General features: G+C 56.2%; 1 protein-coding gene across 1 annotated transcript in view; it reads left to right on the top strand.

The window, feature by feature from the left end:
- The window catches only part of SDK1 (sidekick cell adhesion molecule 1), a 983,380-nt gene that overhangs the window by 832,283 nt on the left and 134,789 nt on the right, over nt 1–16,308 (top strand). The window contains exons 20-22 of the mRNA XM_062180134.1: nt 3,251–3,349; nt 8,759–8,950; nt 12,203–12,324. Of these exons, the coding sequence (XP_062036118.1) occupies nt 3,251–3,349; nt 8,759–8,950; nt 12,203–12,324 (413 nt within the window). The remainder of the gene's footprint in view (nt 1–3,250; nt 3,350–8,758; nt 8,951–12,202; nt 12,325–16,308) is intronic.

Genomic DNA, 16,308 nt, shown 5'->3' with positions numbered 1-16,308 from the left:
GATCCCACAACTTCTGGTATCCTGTGCTATCATTTTCATTCAGTTCTGCATATTTTGTTTCTTGTAAGACTCCTCTTTGACCCTTGGATTATTTGTAAGTGTGCTGTTTAATTTCCACATTTTTGGAGACTGTTCAGTTTTCCTGCTTTTGATTCCAATTTGATTCCATGATGATCAAAGAACAGAGGTGGCATGGTTTCAGTTCTTTTAAATTTGCTGTGGTTTGTCTAATGGTCCAGGATATGGTCTGTATTTGTGAATATCTAATGAATGCTCTAAAAAAAGCTTGCGTGTGTATATATATATATGCCAAATACATTACATATATAAATGATTGCTTCTCAGTCATAAATCGTATTTCCCTCTCATCAGGAAAAGCCAAAAGCAGTGTCATGTTCTTAGAATTGTCTGACGGAATCACGCCTCGATGGGCGTGGAGCCTGTCCTGCCTGCTCAGACGTGTGCGATGTCACTCTGAAAGGTGGACAGGAAGGCTGAAGTCATCCCTGAGGCCCGAGGCTCTTGCTTGTATTTCTTACATGTTGCTATTTGAGGGAGGCAAAGCCTTTAGAAGAAAAGGCCAGGTGCTGGAGGTACGGCCTCCATCGCTCTCGCCAGTGGTGCTGCAGTTACTTCCACACCTAGCGGCTTGCTTTTCCAGGGCTCCAGTGAAATAAGAACTCGTTGAGAGAGGGGCAGTAGAGAGAAACAGAAGATACATCTGAAGCCCAGATGTTGCCAGCTGGTTCCCGCAGAGCTAGAGGGCCACGTGCATGGGCAGGGATGCAGGCAGCAGAGGCACTGAGAACGGGAGAGGAGCAGCACGCTTCCTCGGCTCCCCCATTGGTCGAGAGCAAGTGAGCCAGCTCAGAAATCCGCCAGCGTGTCTCTCTGGAAGCGCGCAGTCGGGGGAGGACGACACAGTCCCCACAGTCCCGACAGCCGTTCCATCCCGCCGGCTTCCACCCCGAGAAGTGAGATGTGTCAGCCTGCGAGCCTTCCCCTAAAAAGTCTGAAAATTACAGCAAATGAGGATGTCCTCTGAGCTCCTACCGTTTTTGAAAACTTCCAGGTTGTGTTCGAAGGCTTTGTCCAAGTCCCAGGGTCGCGCCAGGCATGGAATTCTCCTAAAAATCTGCCGTCTGCACCAGCAAGGCGGGCAGGGGTCAGAACAGCCCCCGGGGGGCGAGACTTCCACCTGGAAGTCCCACAAACACTGCCTCCCTGGGGGACCACCACCACCACACCTTAGCTTCCTGCTCTCCTGGCTTCAGCCTAAAGCAGGGTCGCCTCTTTTATCATTGGAGAAGTGTCGCTGGCCTCATGAGAGGTCTGTGAGGAGGGAGGTGGGTGGGTAGTTGTTGCCCCACCCTGGCCGGGGCGAGCCCCTACGTGATGTGTGCGGAGACAGTGAGTCCCTGTCCCTTCCGCAGGTGCCCTCCCTCCCTCCTTCCTGTGTCCCCGATTCCTCCTTCCTCCCTGACTGTGTCCCCCTCGTTTCTGCTGGTTTGGGTACCACGGGGTAGGCGTTAGGTGAGGCTGTGATGGTGAGAGGGAGAGCAGCGCCAGTCGAGCTGAGCAGCTGGATTGCTGGTGAGCGGCTGGGCCGGGGATGCCTGCCAGGAGCCACACTCCGCCTGGCCATGTGAGTGGGCAGCCTTCTCTCCTTTCCCCTTCACGCCAGCCCTGTCTGACCCTAAGACCTCAGCCTGCCCACGAATTTTCCCCTCCAGCTGCTCCCCTGAGCCCATGCATCTGTGGCTGTGCAGGTGTCAAGGCAGGCTGGGGAGTCACCAGATCTGTGGGAATGCGGCCCTCGCCACATTCGTCCCAGTGCCACCTGCTCTCCTCCCGGCCACCACTCAGGGCAGGGCAGCCACAGCAGAGCATGGCAGGGGCAGTGCAGAGCCCTAAGCCAGGCAAGCTGGGGGATGAGGTTCTGTCCAGCTGCAGGGCACTCATTCTCTGTCCGGCTGTCCCTGGGTTGAGACAGGAAAGCCTCACGCCACAGGTTGTTGCACTGAACGGAGCTGGGGGCCTGGGCTTGGACCTGGGTGTCTTTGCCCTCCAGAGGCAATTTCTTTTTTTTTTTTCCGACAGGCAGAGTGGACAATGAGAGAGAGAGAGAGACAGAGAGAAAGGTCTTCCTTTACCGTTGGTTCACCCTCCAATGGCCGCTGCGGCCGGCGCACCACGCTGATCCGAAGGCAGGAGCCAGGTGCTTCCTCCTGGTCTCCCATGCTGGTGCAGGGCCCAAGCACTTGGGCCATCCTCCACTGCCTTCCCAGGCCACAGCAGAGAGCTGGACTGGAAGAGGGGCAACCAGGACAGAATCCGGCTCCCCGACCGGGACTAGAATCCGGTGTGCCGGCGCCGCAGGTGGAGGATTAGCCTAGTGAGCCACGGTGACAGCCCAGAGGCAGTTTCTAATCTGAGGACAGGCTGCCGCTGATTGGTCATGCGAGCAGCTCACGTTTGGTGGGCATTTTCACAACACCAGGGCAAGCTAATGCATTTGTGTTTTTATTAAATTTTATTTTCACAGTTACCTTGCAGAGTCGTTTTTATGTTTCCCATTTCACGGAAGAGGAAACTGAGGCTTGGGGAGTTTGATTGCAGAGCTGGTCTCAGAGCAGGCAGCTCTTGAGCCCAGCCCTGACGCCAGTGTTAACAATGACTGCTGCAGCCTCCCAGGCCAGCAGGGGGCTGTGCACAAAGAAGCTCCTGGAATCTCCAGGCAGAGGAAGCCCCTGTAGCCGGAACCTGAGAATGTTCTTTCTCAAGCCCTGTCCCCAGAATCCCTTGGGAGGGAGCAGGGTGGCGTCAGGTGGTGTCTCACAGGTAGCGCCCCTACCCTGCATTTCTAGAGCCCAGCCCAGGCCAGACCCAGGGCTGGAGACAGCTGTCCAGAGAGGCTCTGTGGAGCAGTTGCCCTCAGGATCCAGCCGGCCTGACGGCTCCGCTCCCATGAGAGCAAGGACGAAGGCAGAGAAGGAGCCGTGTGTGTAAACCTCCCTTGGCAGTGGCCTCAGCTCTCCGTGCGGCTGGGATGCAGCCAGGCAAGATCATTTACGTGCTGACAGCGGGGACGCCTTGCGTCTTCCCCCTCCTGCCTTTCCTCTGATGTTCCCTGCCGTTTCAGCTGGTCCTGGCTCTCCACGCCTGTCCGTGGTTAGACCCTGCCACGCAAATCGGATCAAAAGGGAGTTGGGCTCTCGTGGTAACAGATGCTTCTGTTTTTAACTGGTAGAACCAGGGGCAGTGGGACATCTGAGCTTCACGGAGATCCTGGACACGTCTCTCAAGGTCAGCTGGCAGGAGCCCCTGGAGAAAAATGGCATCATCACAGGTGAGTGTCCCTGTCCTGGAAAAGACGGCTTGCGAGGAAATCGCTCCCCGCGGGCCTGGGCTGCGGCCTTCTTGAGGGTAACCGGCAAGTCTTCCTGGCCACGCGGCAGGAAGCCAGAGAGCCAGCCCCGATGGTGGGCCTCTTGCCACGTGGCGCCAGCCTCTGTGTTCGGAGGTTAACTCTCCTCGTGCCTTGGACGTCTCTGACCAATGGTACTGATGTGTCACTCACATGAAGTTGCCTCACTCACCTCCCAGAGCGGCGTGCTATGGCTTGGTGCTGGGACCCTGTACAGATGAGGACAGGAGCAGAGGTGCGCTGAAAGCCCACTGTCTGAGTGTGCAAAGTGGGGCCCTGTCTGTCCCCACCGTGCCTCCCCGTAGGACCCTCAGGACAGGAGGCAGGGAGCAGCCTGGGCGGAGGTGCTGAGCTGTGCACGGGGAGGGTGGGCACCAGCTGCCCTTTCACAGTGACCTCGCCTCTCACAGTGCCAGAACCCCTGGGGGAAACAGCCCGCCGCTCATGGGGTTTCCAGTGATCTCATTTGAGGACAAAGGTTTCTGGGAAGCTTTCGGGTTAAGGCTCAATTTCAGCCGTAGTATTGTGGGCCAGGCTGGGCCTGAATTCCTATTCCAGGAGGGAAACATCCTACGTGCAGGTATACACACAGTGTGCCAAGTGGTAACGTTTATTCAGAAGGTGAGGAAAACACACACACATGTGGGCATTGCTCAGGGAGAGTGGGCCAGGTAGAGAAGAGAGAGATTCCCGTACCCTGCTTGCTCTGGGGCCGCACAGGGAGAGAAGAGAGGGGAGGCTTTGTAGGAGCTTAGAAAGGGGAGTGTTTACGTGGACTACCCCAGGTCCCAGGCAAAGGGAAGCACATCCCAGGGAAAGGGCCATCGGATTGACAGGTGCGTGGGTGGGATTACGTGGGGCAGGGAAGGTATGGCCTCCAGCTCTGACCCTAATCTAGCTGTCTGCCTTACCCCATGTCACTAGTTGAAGATAAAAACTTGTGGTTTGATAAAACCAGCATAGTTCTGAGCCTTGGATGAAGTCAGGGAGGCCCCTCTTCCTCTGTTTGGGTCAGGTGGGAGCATTGACTTACCGCTCAGGCCTTCATCTCAGTGGTGGGTGTCGTAACACCCTCCCGGGATGGTCCGGATGATGGACTGAGGCAGTTGTGTTAGGTGGCCAGCCACTGCCGGGCCAGGAGCAGCACAGCCACCCACCGATCCCTCTCCTTTCAGTAAACATCAACCAGTGCTCTGACTGTGTGGTCCCCATGCACTGGGTGCTTGTCTGTCTGCGCTCCCTAGACTCCCCTGTGGTGCGGCACAGCCGACCTCTGGCTAGAGACAGACAGACAGAAAGATCTTCCTTTACTGTTGGTTCACCCTCCAATGGCCGCTGCGGCCAGCGCGCTGCGCCGATCCGAAGCCAGGAGCCAGATGCTTCTCCTGGTCTCCCATGCGGGTGCAGGGCCCAAGCACTTGGGCCATCCTCCACTGCACTCCCGGGCCACAGCACAGAGCTGGACTGGAAGGGGGCAACCGGGACAGAATCCGGCGCCCCAACAGGGACTAGAACCCGGTGTGCCGGCGCCTCAGGTGGAGGATTAGCCTGTTGAGCCGCGGCGCCGGCCGGCTGTTCTGTCTTCTGAATGAGTTGCTCCTCCTCATTCCAGTGAGTGTTCTGAGCTCCAGTGACTTGGCTACACAGCAGCAGCAAATGGAGGAGAGAGGTGCTCCTGCCCGGACCCCTCGGGCACCAGTTCTGGGACTGCATTAGAGCCGTTCTGAGCGTTGATTTCCGAAGCTGGGCTGCGTGGGCAAGAGAAGCAGCTAATCCCACATCGCCCCAGTTGCCGCTTCTGGCTGAGCCTGCCATGGTTTAGAGAGCTGGGAGACAGGCAGGCTGACAGGGGGACTCCCTTCTCGCAGACGCTCACAGCTGGGCCTGCCGCCCCTTCTGAGCGCGCCACATGTTCTGTCCTTGTTGGAAAGCGCAGAGAAGGCCGCGGGCATAATCCTTGGAGTGGCGCCAATGTTTCCTGGCTAAGTGGTGGTTGCCAATACTTCCAATTTATGGTAATCTGTTTGTACTGGCTAATAGGGCTTAATGAACTCATTCGCTGTTTTATTTAAACGAATACCTGCAGCCACAAACAACACTCTGTTGTCTACTGTGGAACTTGACCTTGGAAGCTTTGCAGGTAGCTTCAGTCACTCGGTGTCTCCCTCCCCCACCGAGGCCAGGGTTGGAGGTGACGGTGCCACCATGGGCGGCAGAAGTCTGGGCCAGCTCTTCAGGTGGCCGCACTGACCCATCTCACCGTGGCTGGCCTGTGCTTTTCTGTCCCTCCAACACCATAAGGTGTGCCTTGTGTACCCAAGAGCTTGATGGACACCTGCGGCCCCATCTCTGGTAGGGGAAAGCCCTACCCGAGCTGAAACAGGACAACCATCATTTCAGTATCCGGACACCACACAGCCACCTGTGACCCCTGCCCTGGGTGCAGCCCCGCCGGCACCGGATGCGCCGCTTCCCTGCCCCCAGCCCCTCCCCGACCACAGTCCATCCAGGAAGCTCGCCAGCAGCACCACAGAGGTCTGTCTGGTGCAGAGAATAGCTCCTTATGTACAGCCAAAGAAAAGCCACGCGTGTGGACAAACAGGACATCCAGAAGCCAGTTGCAGGCAGCCCTCTCTTCCCACGGGCGCCCACTAATGCCCTTTGCTGCTACTGCAGGCAGGTGCAGGGAGCAGAGAAGCACCCAGGAGTGCAGTCCCCTGCGCTGGACCCCTCAGCCGCCGGGGTTCCTGTTGGGAGTGAAGGTTTATCGGCCAGGGGCCACGGCAAGCAGCCCCGTGCCTTGGTTTTGATTCAGGGCCTGGAGCGGGAGGGCGGTGCTGAGGAGGAGGCCGCCTCGTGCCCGCCGGGTAAATTGCCCGTTGTGCTCCCATTGTAAATTTCAGTATCTTCCAGCCTCTTTCCGTAAACTCTGATTTATGAGGGCCAGCATGCAGACAGACAGTTTGTGATTGGATGTACTGCTCTCCGGTAGAGAATTTACTTCAGATCAACAGAAAATTATTTCTGAAGCTCCTCTGGTCGTTAGTCTCAGTTAGGCAGTTGCTCGGAGCAGGTAGGACGCCAAGCTGGCGGCGCCCCTGGGCCCTGGCTCCGGGCTCCTAACCCTCTCCTCTCATTCGCTGGAGCCAGATGAAACACTCTCTGGCCAGGGCCTCCGGAGCCCACCAGGCCCGCCCCACGAAAGCTGTGTGTAAATTGGAGGGCATCTTTCCCGGCCACGTGCCACCGCTCTGCCATCTGTGGCTCCTGCGCAGCCCATGCCATCCATTCCCCGGGCCGCGCCAGCGCTCGCTTTCCGCTGCTGTTTCTCTCCGGCCTCCTGAGCAGCTTGGGCTCTCGAGTTGTCCGTTTGGTTTTTGTTTGTATCCATAACACTTTGCTGAGCAGGCCGTGTTATCAGTGTTGATGCCAATAAATCCAGCAATGCTGCCCGGACTGAAGACCGTGGGATCGCTGTGTGTCTGCTGCACGTTGACATGAAGAACAAGATGCCACGTTTTAGTAAATTCTGATGAAGAGCAGCTTTTAAACAAATAACATTTTCTGGCAGGCCAGGTGGACGTGCTCAACAAAGCTGCTTCCTCCCGTGCATCCCAAGGTCATCCCGAGTTCCAAATGGCTGAGAGATTTTCCAGCAAGTCCTTCCAGTGTTGGGGGCGGGTTTCAGGTTCCTGCAGACCCCAGGGAAAGTAGAGAGAGGGGGCGCAGTGGGAGGCGGAGCCTGGCTGTGAAGCAGGGCTGTTGGTTTCTAGCCTTGGGTTCTTCCTTTGTAGAATGGGGATAACAGTGGGCCCAAGCCCCAAGGTGTGTGGTGAAGATCAAATGAGCTAATATCTGTGAAGCGCTCAGAACACAGCCAGGGGTGTTGTAAGCACTCGTGTTGTTGGTGCTCATCGCCCGAAGGTTTTGCTTTTGTTTCCAGTTACGCAGTTGTTCCCTCGCTTCTGATGCTGCCGGGGAGCACCGTGGTTTCAGGGAGCAGCTCAGTGCTGGCTGGACAGGAGAGGGGACCAAGGTGCTGAGATCCAGCACTGGGGCCACGTGGAGGAGGCTGCCACGAGTGGTTGGCCCAGCTAGCCTGCCTGCCCCCACACTGTGAGGAGGCAAAGGACCAGGGCCCACGAGGAGGCCGGTCCAGCGATCCCCACGGGCTGGGGCAGCCGCCCAGAGGCCAGCGGGGCTGCAGCCAGCCCTTGGCTCCGAGGCACTCAGCAGTGGGCTGTGGGCCAGCGCCTGGCAGCTGTATCCTTTGCTGTTCTCCTCGGCAGCCCCCCAGCCTGCAGACACGCTGCCTGTGCTGGAAGTTGCTGGGCCGCACGAAGGCTGCGGGGACAGCGAGCGGGCAGTGGGTCTTTTTTTTTTGAAATATTAAGGTCTGCAATGCTGAACTGTACAGTCTTGTCTACCTGCAAGTGCACCTTCCCGGCATTATTTACTGCTTTCCTCAGAACGAGAGGGAAGCGCGTGCTGCGATGTGGCGAGTTTATCGACTGAGTGGAAGGCAGAGCGAGGGTGCTCAGCGCTTCTCCTCTGCTGTGGGTCTGTGAGCGATTGCCATCGCGTCTCCCTCTTTTCAAGCCCCTTTTAAGCTCTCTCTAATCACATAAACTCCCCTCCAAGGGGCTTGATTCTGGAGCTTCCCTAAGCCCTAAATCACAACGGAATCCAAAGTAGAATTGTGATCACGAGGCCCCGGTGAACAAACTGTGTGGGGAATTAAATTTTGCAAGGAAAACAAGGTCTTCAGAAATGGAAGCTGCAGGGCTGGACGCAAACCTCATGCACTGGGGTGAGGACAAACTTTCTCAGGCGCAGTGCTTTGCGGAGTGGAAGGGTGCACAGCCATCGTGGAGGGGCAGCGTCAGAGCGTGCCCACGGGCTAGAGGCAAGCCAAGGGCAGGTGCTGATGGGGGCTCTGTTTACTGACAGCATCAGATTGTCAAAACGGAGATACTGGCTAAACACCTCCAGGATTGGACAGGAGAACGTTAAATAGAGCGCAGCCGGCTAGCGACCATTCTTCTGTCTGTGCACGGGGTACTGAGGTTACCAATATCAGCCAGGCCTCTGTCCCCAGGAAGCTTGCCGTCTGGGGGGCAGGCAGGCATGTGGTCTGAGAAGGGGTGTGGTTGCAATACCTGTGGGAGGCTGAGGAAGGGGCCTTGACCAGGGCTCTCGTTTCGGAGGGGTGGTGGTCCTGTCGCGTCCCCTGCAGACCTCTCTGAGCTCCCTGTCGTTCCGGACCTGGGGTTGGGCCTCAGCCCCGGCCTTCGGGAGGCCCTGGCTCCACTCTCGCCTCTTCTTCACCAGGCTACCAGGTTTCCTGGGAGGTGTACGGGAAGAACGCCTCACGTCTCACGCACACTCTGAACAGCAGCACGCACGAATACAAGATCCAAGGACTGTCGTCTCTGACAACCTACACCATCGACGTGGCGGCCATCACCGCCGTGGGGGCTGGCCTGGCCACCTCATCCACCATTTCCTCTGGAGTGCCCCCAGGTCAGTACACATGTGGATTTCCTGCCTCCTCTTAGAGGTTTCTGCCACTCGAGGGGGCCGATTCGTGCAGAAGCCACTGGGGGCCTTGAAAGGGACGGGTGAGGGTGACCACCGACTTGGCGTTGGCCTGGCGTCCAGGACCTTGGACATGGCTTTGTCTCTCTCCTGCCAGCATACGGGGCCGTGGGAGTGTGCTGGGGTGGGAGGAGACTTGCACCCCAGGTGTTGGCACCCTATCAGGAGCCAGCCCTGAGGCTCCCACCTTCAACCAAGGGAGAAGAGACCTTGTTTGGGAGTGAGGGGGAAGTGGAGAGCACTTCTATTGCAAACCTGAAGGAGATAAAATGGTGCCCCCGTAGCAGCACGCTAGCAGCGTGGGCCTGCAGTAAGAGAAGGAAGTTGGAGGAGGAGGGGAGAAAAGCTGAAGAGGCAGAGGGGGCAGGATCCGGGCTGCGGGTGGGCAAGGAGGGTGTCCGGGCGAGTGGGTGCCACCTGTTCCCGCGTCCCTGGGGGTTCGTATCACCTTCCTGTGTGTTCACACTCTAGCTCTAGAACATTGCTGCTCGACTTTCTCCCCAATTTTAAACCTTCTGTTTAAAATGAAATTTTTTTTTCTAGGAAAGTCACAAATACAGGTTAAAGTGGGAAAATAGCATGGGGCTATCAGCGCAGCTCAGTGATTAAAGCTGTAAGTCTCTTGCCTTTGGAAAGATGTCAGATCGCCCTGTGTTAGTGTCTGAGGACGGAGCGCCTGCCCTTCACAGGGCCTGAAAGATCCATCCGAAGCCAGCACGGTCCTCCCTGCTACCCCCACTTCCAGCTCAGCTGCCACAACCCATTGAGTGTCTTGGAGCAGAGACACACAGCATCTGACGAGACCACAAGACAAATGCAGAACAAACAGGTCCCTCTGGGAGCACACACGTCAGCCGTGCCTCTCACAGGGGACTACTCTCTCACCAGACAGCTCTGCCATCCGGCCGTTGTGAAGGGAGCTAGGGCCTCGCGTGACCTGTGACCCTCTGTGAAGCTGCCTCCCCAGCAAGGCTTCCTGTCTCAGATGGGCCAGCCACCCTCACGGGGCCTTGTCACACACCCACCATCAGTGTCCCCCTCCCGGCTCTGGGCCGAGGCTCCAGGGATCTGCTGCAGAACGAGTTCTCACAGGATGCCGGTGCTGCCCACCGGGACTGCACTTTGAGAGTCATTGCTCAAAGGCAGCTCAGCATTTTGAAAAAATGCATTTACAAAATAAAGTAATACTGTATGTCCTCTTTAACGAAGTGCCCATAAAACACTGAGTATCTAAACCCACTTCCTACCGCACATAGTTAAAATAGCGTGAATACTTCCTGAGTGGTAGTGATGACAGCCCGCTGCTCAATTACATACAGATAGTGACCCACACTGAGAGAGGGCCCCCGTGGAAGCACACCTGTGCGTGCGTCGCCAGGTTTTCCGGGAATGGCCAGGGCACCAGCCACATAAGGCGTGGTCGGCCCCCGAAACCTTGGCAGCCAGTGTTGCCGGGATCACCTGCACCTGCACCAGCAGACGGGCGAGCCCCGGGGAGGATGAGGCACCACGGTGTTGGGAAAAACCCTCAAAACCAAGGTGAAGGGGGTGAGGGAGGTGCACTGCCTTGTTTCTGGACAGGCCATTCGTGCCGGTAGCCTGATGCTAGGACACGCCTGAGCATTCTGAGTGCAAGGGGACTTTTAAAACTCATGGAAAATGAATTAAAAGATACACTTATTTCGGTACAGAACCCTGTAAAATCGATGCATAGCTTTTCACAGTACGCACTTCGCTGCGTGTGAGATCCCGTGATGGTCCCTTGGGGAGCTGTAGTCCGTTGCTCTGCTTGGAGTCTACATTACATTAATGACCGAGGACCAGTTAAGAATCCAGAGAGCTAGAAGGAAGCGAGTCACTCGTGCTCTCGTTTAAATACTTTCTACTTCAGATTCATTAAACTGGCTGTGGAAAGGACCCTTGAGATCCTAGAGACCCTGGTGGAGCCAGTACGGAATTGATCACCCGCGTGCTTTTACTGTTTCCGTGCAGGCCTGGCTTAAGTACCTGCGCGATGGCGAGCCAGGGACTCCTCAGGCTACACTTGCTTTGCGGTTTTCCTGTCTTCGTTTTACCCTGTTATCTCCCTCCAGAGCCTTTTTCGTCACACAGTGCTACAACAGCTCTCATCCAAGCCCACAGGGTCACACTTGCAGGTGGGACAGGCTCTCTGCAGTGCGGAGCAGCCTTTCCCAAGGTCCCCCGGCTCTCAGATGGATGGGACCATCTCTCAGGAGGTGGGAGCCTCGTTCTCACCCCACCCCAACCTGATTCTGTTGCAAGAGCAACTGAGTACAGGTAGGATGGGCAGACTTCCACGCTGTCACCTGAATTTGGTTGTCTTGGAAACCAGACCCAGGAAGCCAGAGGCTCAGGACCTGACTCCGGCCGTGCCTAGGCTGGGAGCAGCTCGCAGGCAGTGCTCTGCCCCTGGCACGCCCCTCCCTGCTCTCCCAGGCATCCTGGGAGCTACGAATGAGCATAGACCTTCAGCTTTCTTTTTTTTTTTTTTTTTCTTTTCTTTTCTTTTTTTTTTTTTTTGACAGGCAGAGTGGACAGTGAGAGAGAGACAGAGAAAGGTCTTCCTTTTGCCGTTGGTTCACCCTCCAATGGCTGCCGCAGCCGGCGCACTGCGCTGATCCGAAGGCAGGAGCCAGGTGCTTCTCCTGGTCTCCCATGCAGGTGCAGGGCCCAAGCACTTGGGCCATCCTCCACTGCACTCCTGGGCCACAGCAGAGAGCTGGCCTGGAAGAGGGGCAACCGGGACAGAATCCGGCGCCCCAACCGGGACTAGAACTCGGTGTGCCAGCGCCGCAAGGCAGAGGATTAGCCTAGTGAGCAGCGGCGCCGGCCAAACCTTCAGCTTTCAGTGGTATCTGAGCACCCGGGAAGAATTCCACTCGTCATCCAACCATTAATTAATTACCTGCTGTGTACAGAGAGGAGTCAGGTGTGTGTCTGCCAGTGCCGCTATCAGGTGGCACAGAGCCTCGCAGGGACCCTGCTAATATAAACGTCAGGTTGTGCTGACGTCCTGGGCAGAGCTGTGCTGCTGCCGGCTTTCACGGTGTTGAGAACAAATCCTTCTCTGGCACAGGATCGTCCTGACACTGAGCCTTCGCCCAGGTGGCCGTATCCTCATCTAAACCTCGCCTCTTCTCTCTCCCTCATCCCTAGACCTTCCTGGAGCCCCATCCAACTTAGTCATCTCCAACATCAGTCCTCGCTCAGCCACACTGCAGTTCCGACCAGGCTACGACGGGAAGACATCCATCTGCAGGTGGATTGTGGAGGGGCAGGTATGTGTCCCATAAGGCAACGGGGGGCCCTGCGCGTGAGGGGCGGCTGAGCCGTGCCTGTGCCGAACGGCCAGCAGCGTGCACTCAGGGGCCGCTGGGAGGGGAATCACAGGGAATCACGCTTGGAGAAGGGAAGCAGGAACTGGAGACACCTTGCCTGCTGGGAACAGGATGTGGAAAAACAGTGGAAACAAGAGACGCCAGACAGGGGTTGCATCCGGCTGTAGAGTGCTGATAAGGGTTAAAGTTCAAGTTAAAACTCAAGTGGTCAACTTTCATAGCATAAATCATTGAGCTTTTTTTAAAAAAAAAAAATCCTCTATCACAGCCAGCAACCACGAACAATGATGGGATTGCTCATTGAGGCAACTTCTCTGTCGGAGCCTGTGCACCCATCTGACAGTGTTTTCAGAGCGCGTTCGACCCCAGGTGCAGTTCTGGGCAGGGGGTGTGACAGGCAGCTTGGGCCAACCAAGTTCCTGCCGTGAGGGAGAAGCGTTCTCTCCAGTGGAGGAGGCCGCCCGGCCTCTGGGAGGGGTGAGTACACCTTGTGCTTGAGGGTGGGCGGGGGCCAGGGTGGCTGAGGTGAAGTGAGTCAGAGAGCCAGGGGTGGCTCACCCAGAAGACCTGGGTCTGACTCCAGGGGCCCTAGCAAGTGTGGAGGGTATGGGGTCTGGGCCAGGGTCACTTGGATGAGATCATGCCAGCAGTGCAAAGTGCTGGACAGTCTGCCGGTTCTGCATTCTAATAAAAGTAGGAGGGGAAAAAAAAATCAAGACCTGGAATTCGAGGAGGAGTGGAGTTTAAAAACAGTTTCTGTCTGTAGTAAAATCCTGGTGATTGTCCTGACTGTACGTGTGCTGTATTGTAAGACATTTCACTCTGAAAAAGCAACCATAAACTAGGAAGTAAATCCTATGTGCATCTTCCAAGTTTCATTTAGTGGAACGTTTCTGGAAATCTATGTGAGATCCTGAAAATGCAAACATCAAAGCCGCACTGGTCCATTAGTGGGGCTGGGGCCACTATTGGGAAAAATAACAGTGTTTCCCCACCTCACTTCAAATGCAAAAACCAGCTCCCCAGTGAGTGAAAAGCAAAGTGATAGAAGCAAACTCTAAGACACTTTAGAAGAAAATACGAAGTCGTAAAATCTCACGAAAACCCTCTCACACCTCTGGGTCCATCTGCCGAAGCAGCCGGGTGCAGAGCCTTGGGTTGGTCTTTGAGGGGCTACAGATGACACTGCAACTGAACTCCATTCACAGCAGCGACCGGCACCACCACCCAGCTTGAGCACCTGGTGTTGGGCTGGGCCACAGAAACCACGTCATGGCTCCGCACGCTTCGTTCTGTGCTCCCAGAGCAGGCTGGCGTGACTAGCATGGCTTCTGCCCACGCCTTGCTTACAGGCTTGGTTGCATGGCTCCAATTCTCCTGCAAGAGTCTGGGCTGTGTTGTCTTCCAGTTTTCCCAGGGAGAGGAAGTGACATGATAAATCCACGGCAGCTTTCTCTGCCTCTGTGTGTTCACGCTAGGCCTCTGCCCCACACTTTGTATTGTTAGCATACAATGTTTTCACCACACCCCAAAGCACAGAGTAGCACAGGGAACCTATCACCCAGACTGAGTAGTTCCCAGGACACTGCCACAGTCCCCAGGCCCCTCTGTGTCCTGGCTGAAGCAACCCACCAGCCCTTCCATCCCCACAGGCCTGCACGTGCATGTCTAAAACCATCAGCACCCGCACGGAGAACTTCCCAGACTAAAGATGCAAATGTAGCTGTGATTCCCTCTGTGTATGGTGATCTCTGGCCTTAGCATCCTTGTTCCCCTTGGGGCCTTGTGCCTTAGGTTGCACCACTTTGTAGATGGGATGTGCGAGTCCATGTGCATACTGGGCTTTCCTCCTTGTGGATACCAAGGGACACGTGTGCTGTAGGGCAGGTGGCTTGATGATTCTGACTTCAACATACACATCTGTTCACCTGTGAAACCGTCCCTGCGGTCACGGTGATGAGCTTGTCCATCATCGCCCATCGTACGCACCCTGGAACCCTACCTGACAACCACTCGTCTGCTTTTGGTCACCGCAGATTAATTTATGTTCATCTGGGAGATCCCCTACCCTCTTCCTCCCCTGTGCCATTTCCTGTTGAAAAGCCAGTCAGTTGTCTCAAGACGGTGTACACTGGAGGAGCACCTGCTCATTGTTTTGTGGTACCATGTGACTGTCCCTGTAGCCCTCATGCCCTGTCCACTGGACGTCATTGAAAAAGCTTGGCGGGATTCAGTTTCTACTGTTCCTCTATTTCTCCCTCACTCCCTCCTCCTATCCTTCTGTCCTTCCCCCCTTGCTCCCTCTCTCTCCTTTCCCCTGCTCTCCCCCCCTGCTCTCCTCCCCTCCCCCTCCCCTGCTTTCCCCCCTCTCCTCTCCCCTGCTCTCCTCCCCTCTCTTCCTCCTGCTCTCCTGCTCTCCCCTCTCCCCTGAGCTCCTCCCCTCTCCCCACTCTCCTCTCCCCTCCCCTCTTCCCACTCTCTTCCCCTCTCCTCTCCCCTTCTCTCCTACCCTCTCCTCTCCCCTATTCTCCTCCCCTCCTCTTCCCTACTCTCCTCCCTTCTCCTCTCCCCTGCTCTTCCCCCTTTCCTCTCCCCTCCCCTCTCCCCACTCTCCCCGCCCCGCTCTCCCCCTTTCCTCTCTCCCCCTCCTCCCCTCTCCCCTGCTCTCCCCCCTCCCCTTCCTTCCTATGCTCTTTCCTCTCTTCCTTCCTTCCCTCTCTGTCTCTCCACCTGCCCTCCCTTAACCTAACACTTCCTGGGTTCTTCTGGACTCCACACCGCATCAGCTCAGGCGGTGCCTAGGATGTGGTCGTCCTGCTCTTAGGAACACAGGTGTAGCAGCCTGGTCCCTCCGGTGTGCTTTCCCTCCTCAGCTTCCTGCTCATGGTTCCCTCTAGCCACGATCTTTGCCTGAGGAATTCCTTTCTTAGGATACTAAAAATGGTGATTTTCTAATTCTGTCAAACTTTGCTCATTTAGCGACAAGCAGCCCTTCCCTCATCCCCAGACTATTCAGTAACCTTGAAATTCAGGAAGGCAAAATAAATGCTCAACATTTCCTTTAATTACCAGTTTTCAGGGTAAGGAACTAGTCCCCCAGTGACTTCACGGTCACAGAGGTACTTTCTGTTCTGTGTTCATCCTGTCGTCTCTCTCCCCGAGTACCAGTACAAAGGCACAGGTTGTGACACCTGCAGATTTCAGTCACCTGTGGTCGGTATTCAGTCCTTCCTGGTCCCAGTCTTTCCGTGCGCCCCAGTGTCAGGACAACGTTGGGCCTCCCAGCCCAAGCCCGGATGGAGCCATGTCTAGACGGCTTTGGTTTCAGTGTCAGCGATACTGAGGAAGCAACCCAGAGGGTGGGGGTTCGGCACAGTGGTTAAGTCACTGCTTGGGATGCCCACACCCTGTGTTGGAGAGCCTCCTGGGTCAGGTCCCTGGCTCTGCTTCCAGTCCAGCCTCCTTCCCTGGGAGAAAGCAGGTGATGGCTCAGGTAGCTGGGTCCCTGTCGTGCGCATGGGAGACTCAGGTTGAGTTCCTGGCTCCTGGCTTCTTTCTGGCCCAGCCCCTGGCTGCTGCAAGCATTCATGGAGTAAACTAGCGAGTGGAAAATTTCTTTCCCTCTCCCTTCTTTCCCTCCTCCCCTCTCTCTCTCCCTTTCTCCCTCACTCCCTCCCTGTTTTCTACTCGCCCTCCCTCTTCTCTCCGTCTCTGCCCTGGCTCCTTGCCTTTCAAATAAAATGAATGAATGAACGAATGAATGAATGAATAAATAAATAAATAAATAAAATGCTTTAAAAAGAAGCAATCTATGGTCGGCGCCGCGGCTCACTAGGCTAATCCTCCACCTTGCGGCGCCGGCACACCAGGTTCTAGTTCCAGTCGGGGCGCTGGATTCTGTCCCGGTTGCCCCTCTTCCAGGCC

The sequence above is a fragment of the Lepus europaeus genome, chromosome 21 (genome assembly GCF_033115175.1).
Source record: "Lepus europaeus isolate LE1 chromosome 21, mLepTim1.pri, whole genome shotgun sequence".
NCBI lineage: Eukaryota > Metazoa > Chordata > Mammalia > Lagomorpha > Leporidae > Lepus > Lepus europaeus.
The sequence above is the reverse complement of the archived record's forward strand: the minus strand, read 5'-3'. Positions and strand labels throughout refer to the sequence as shown.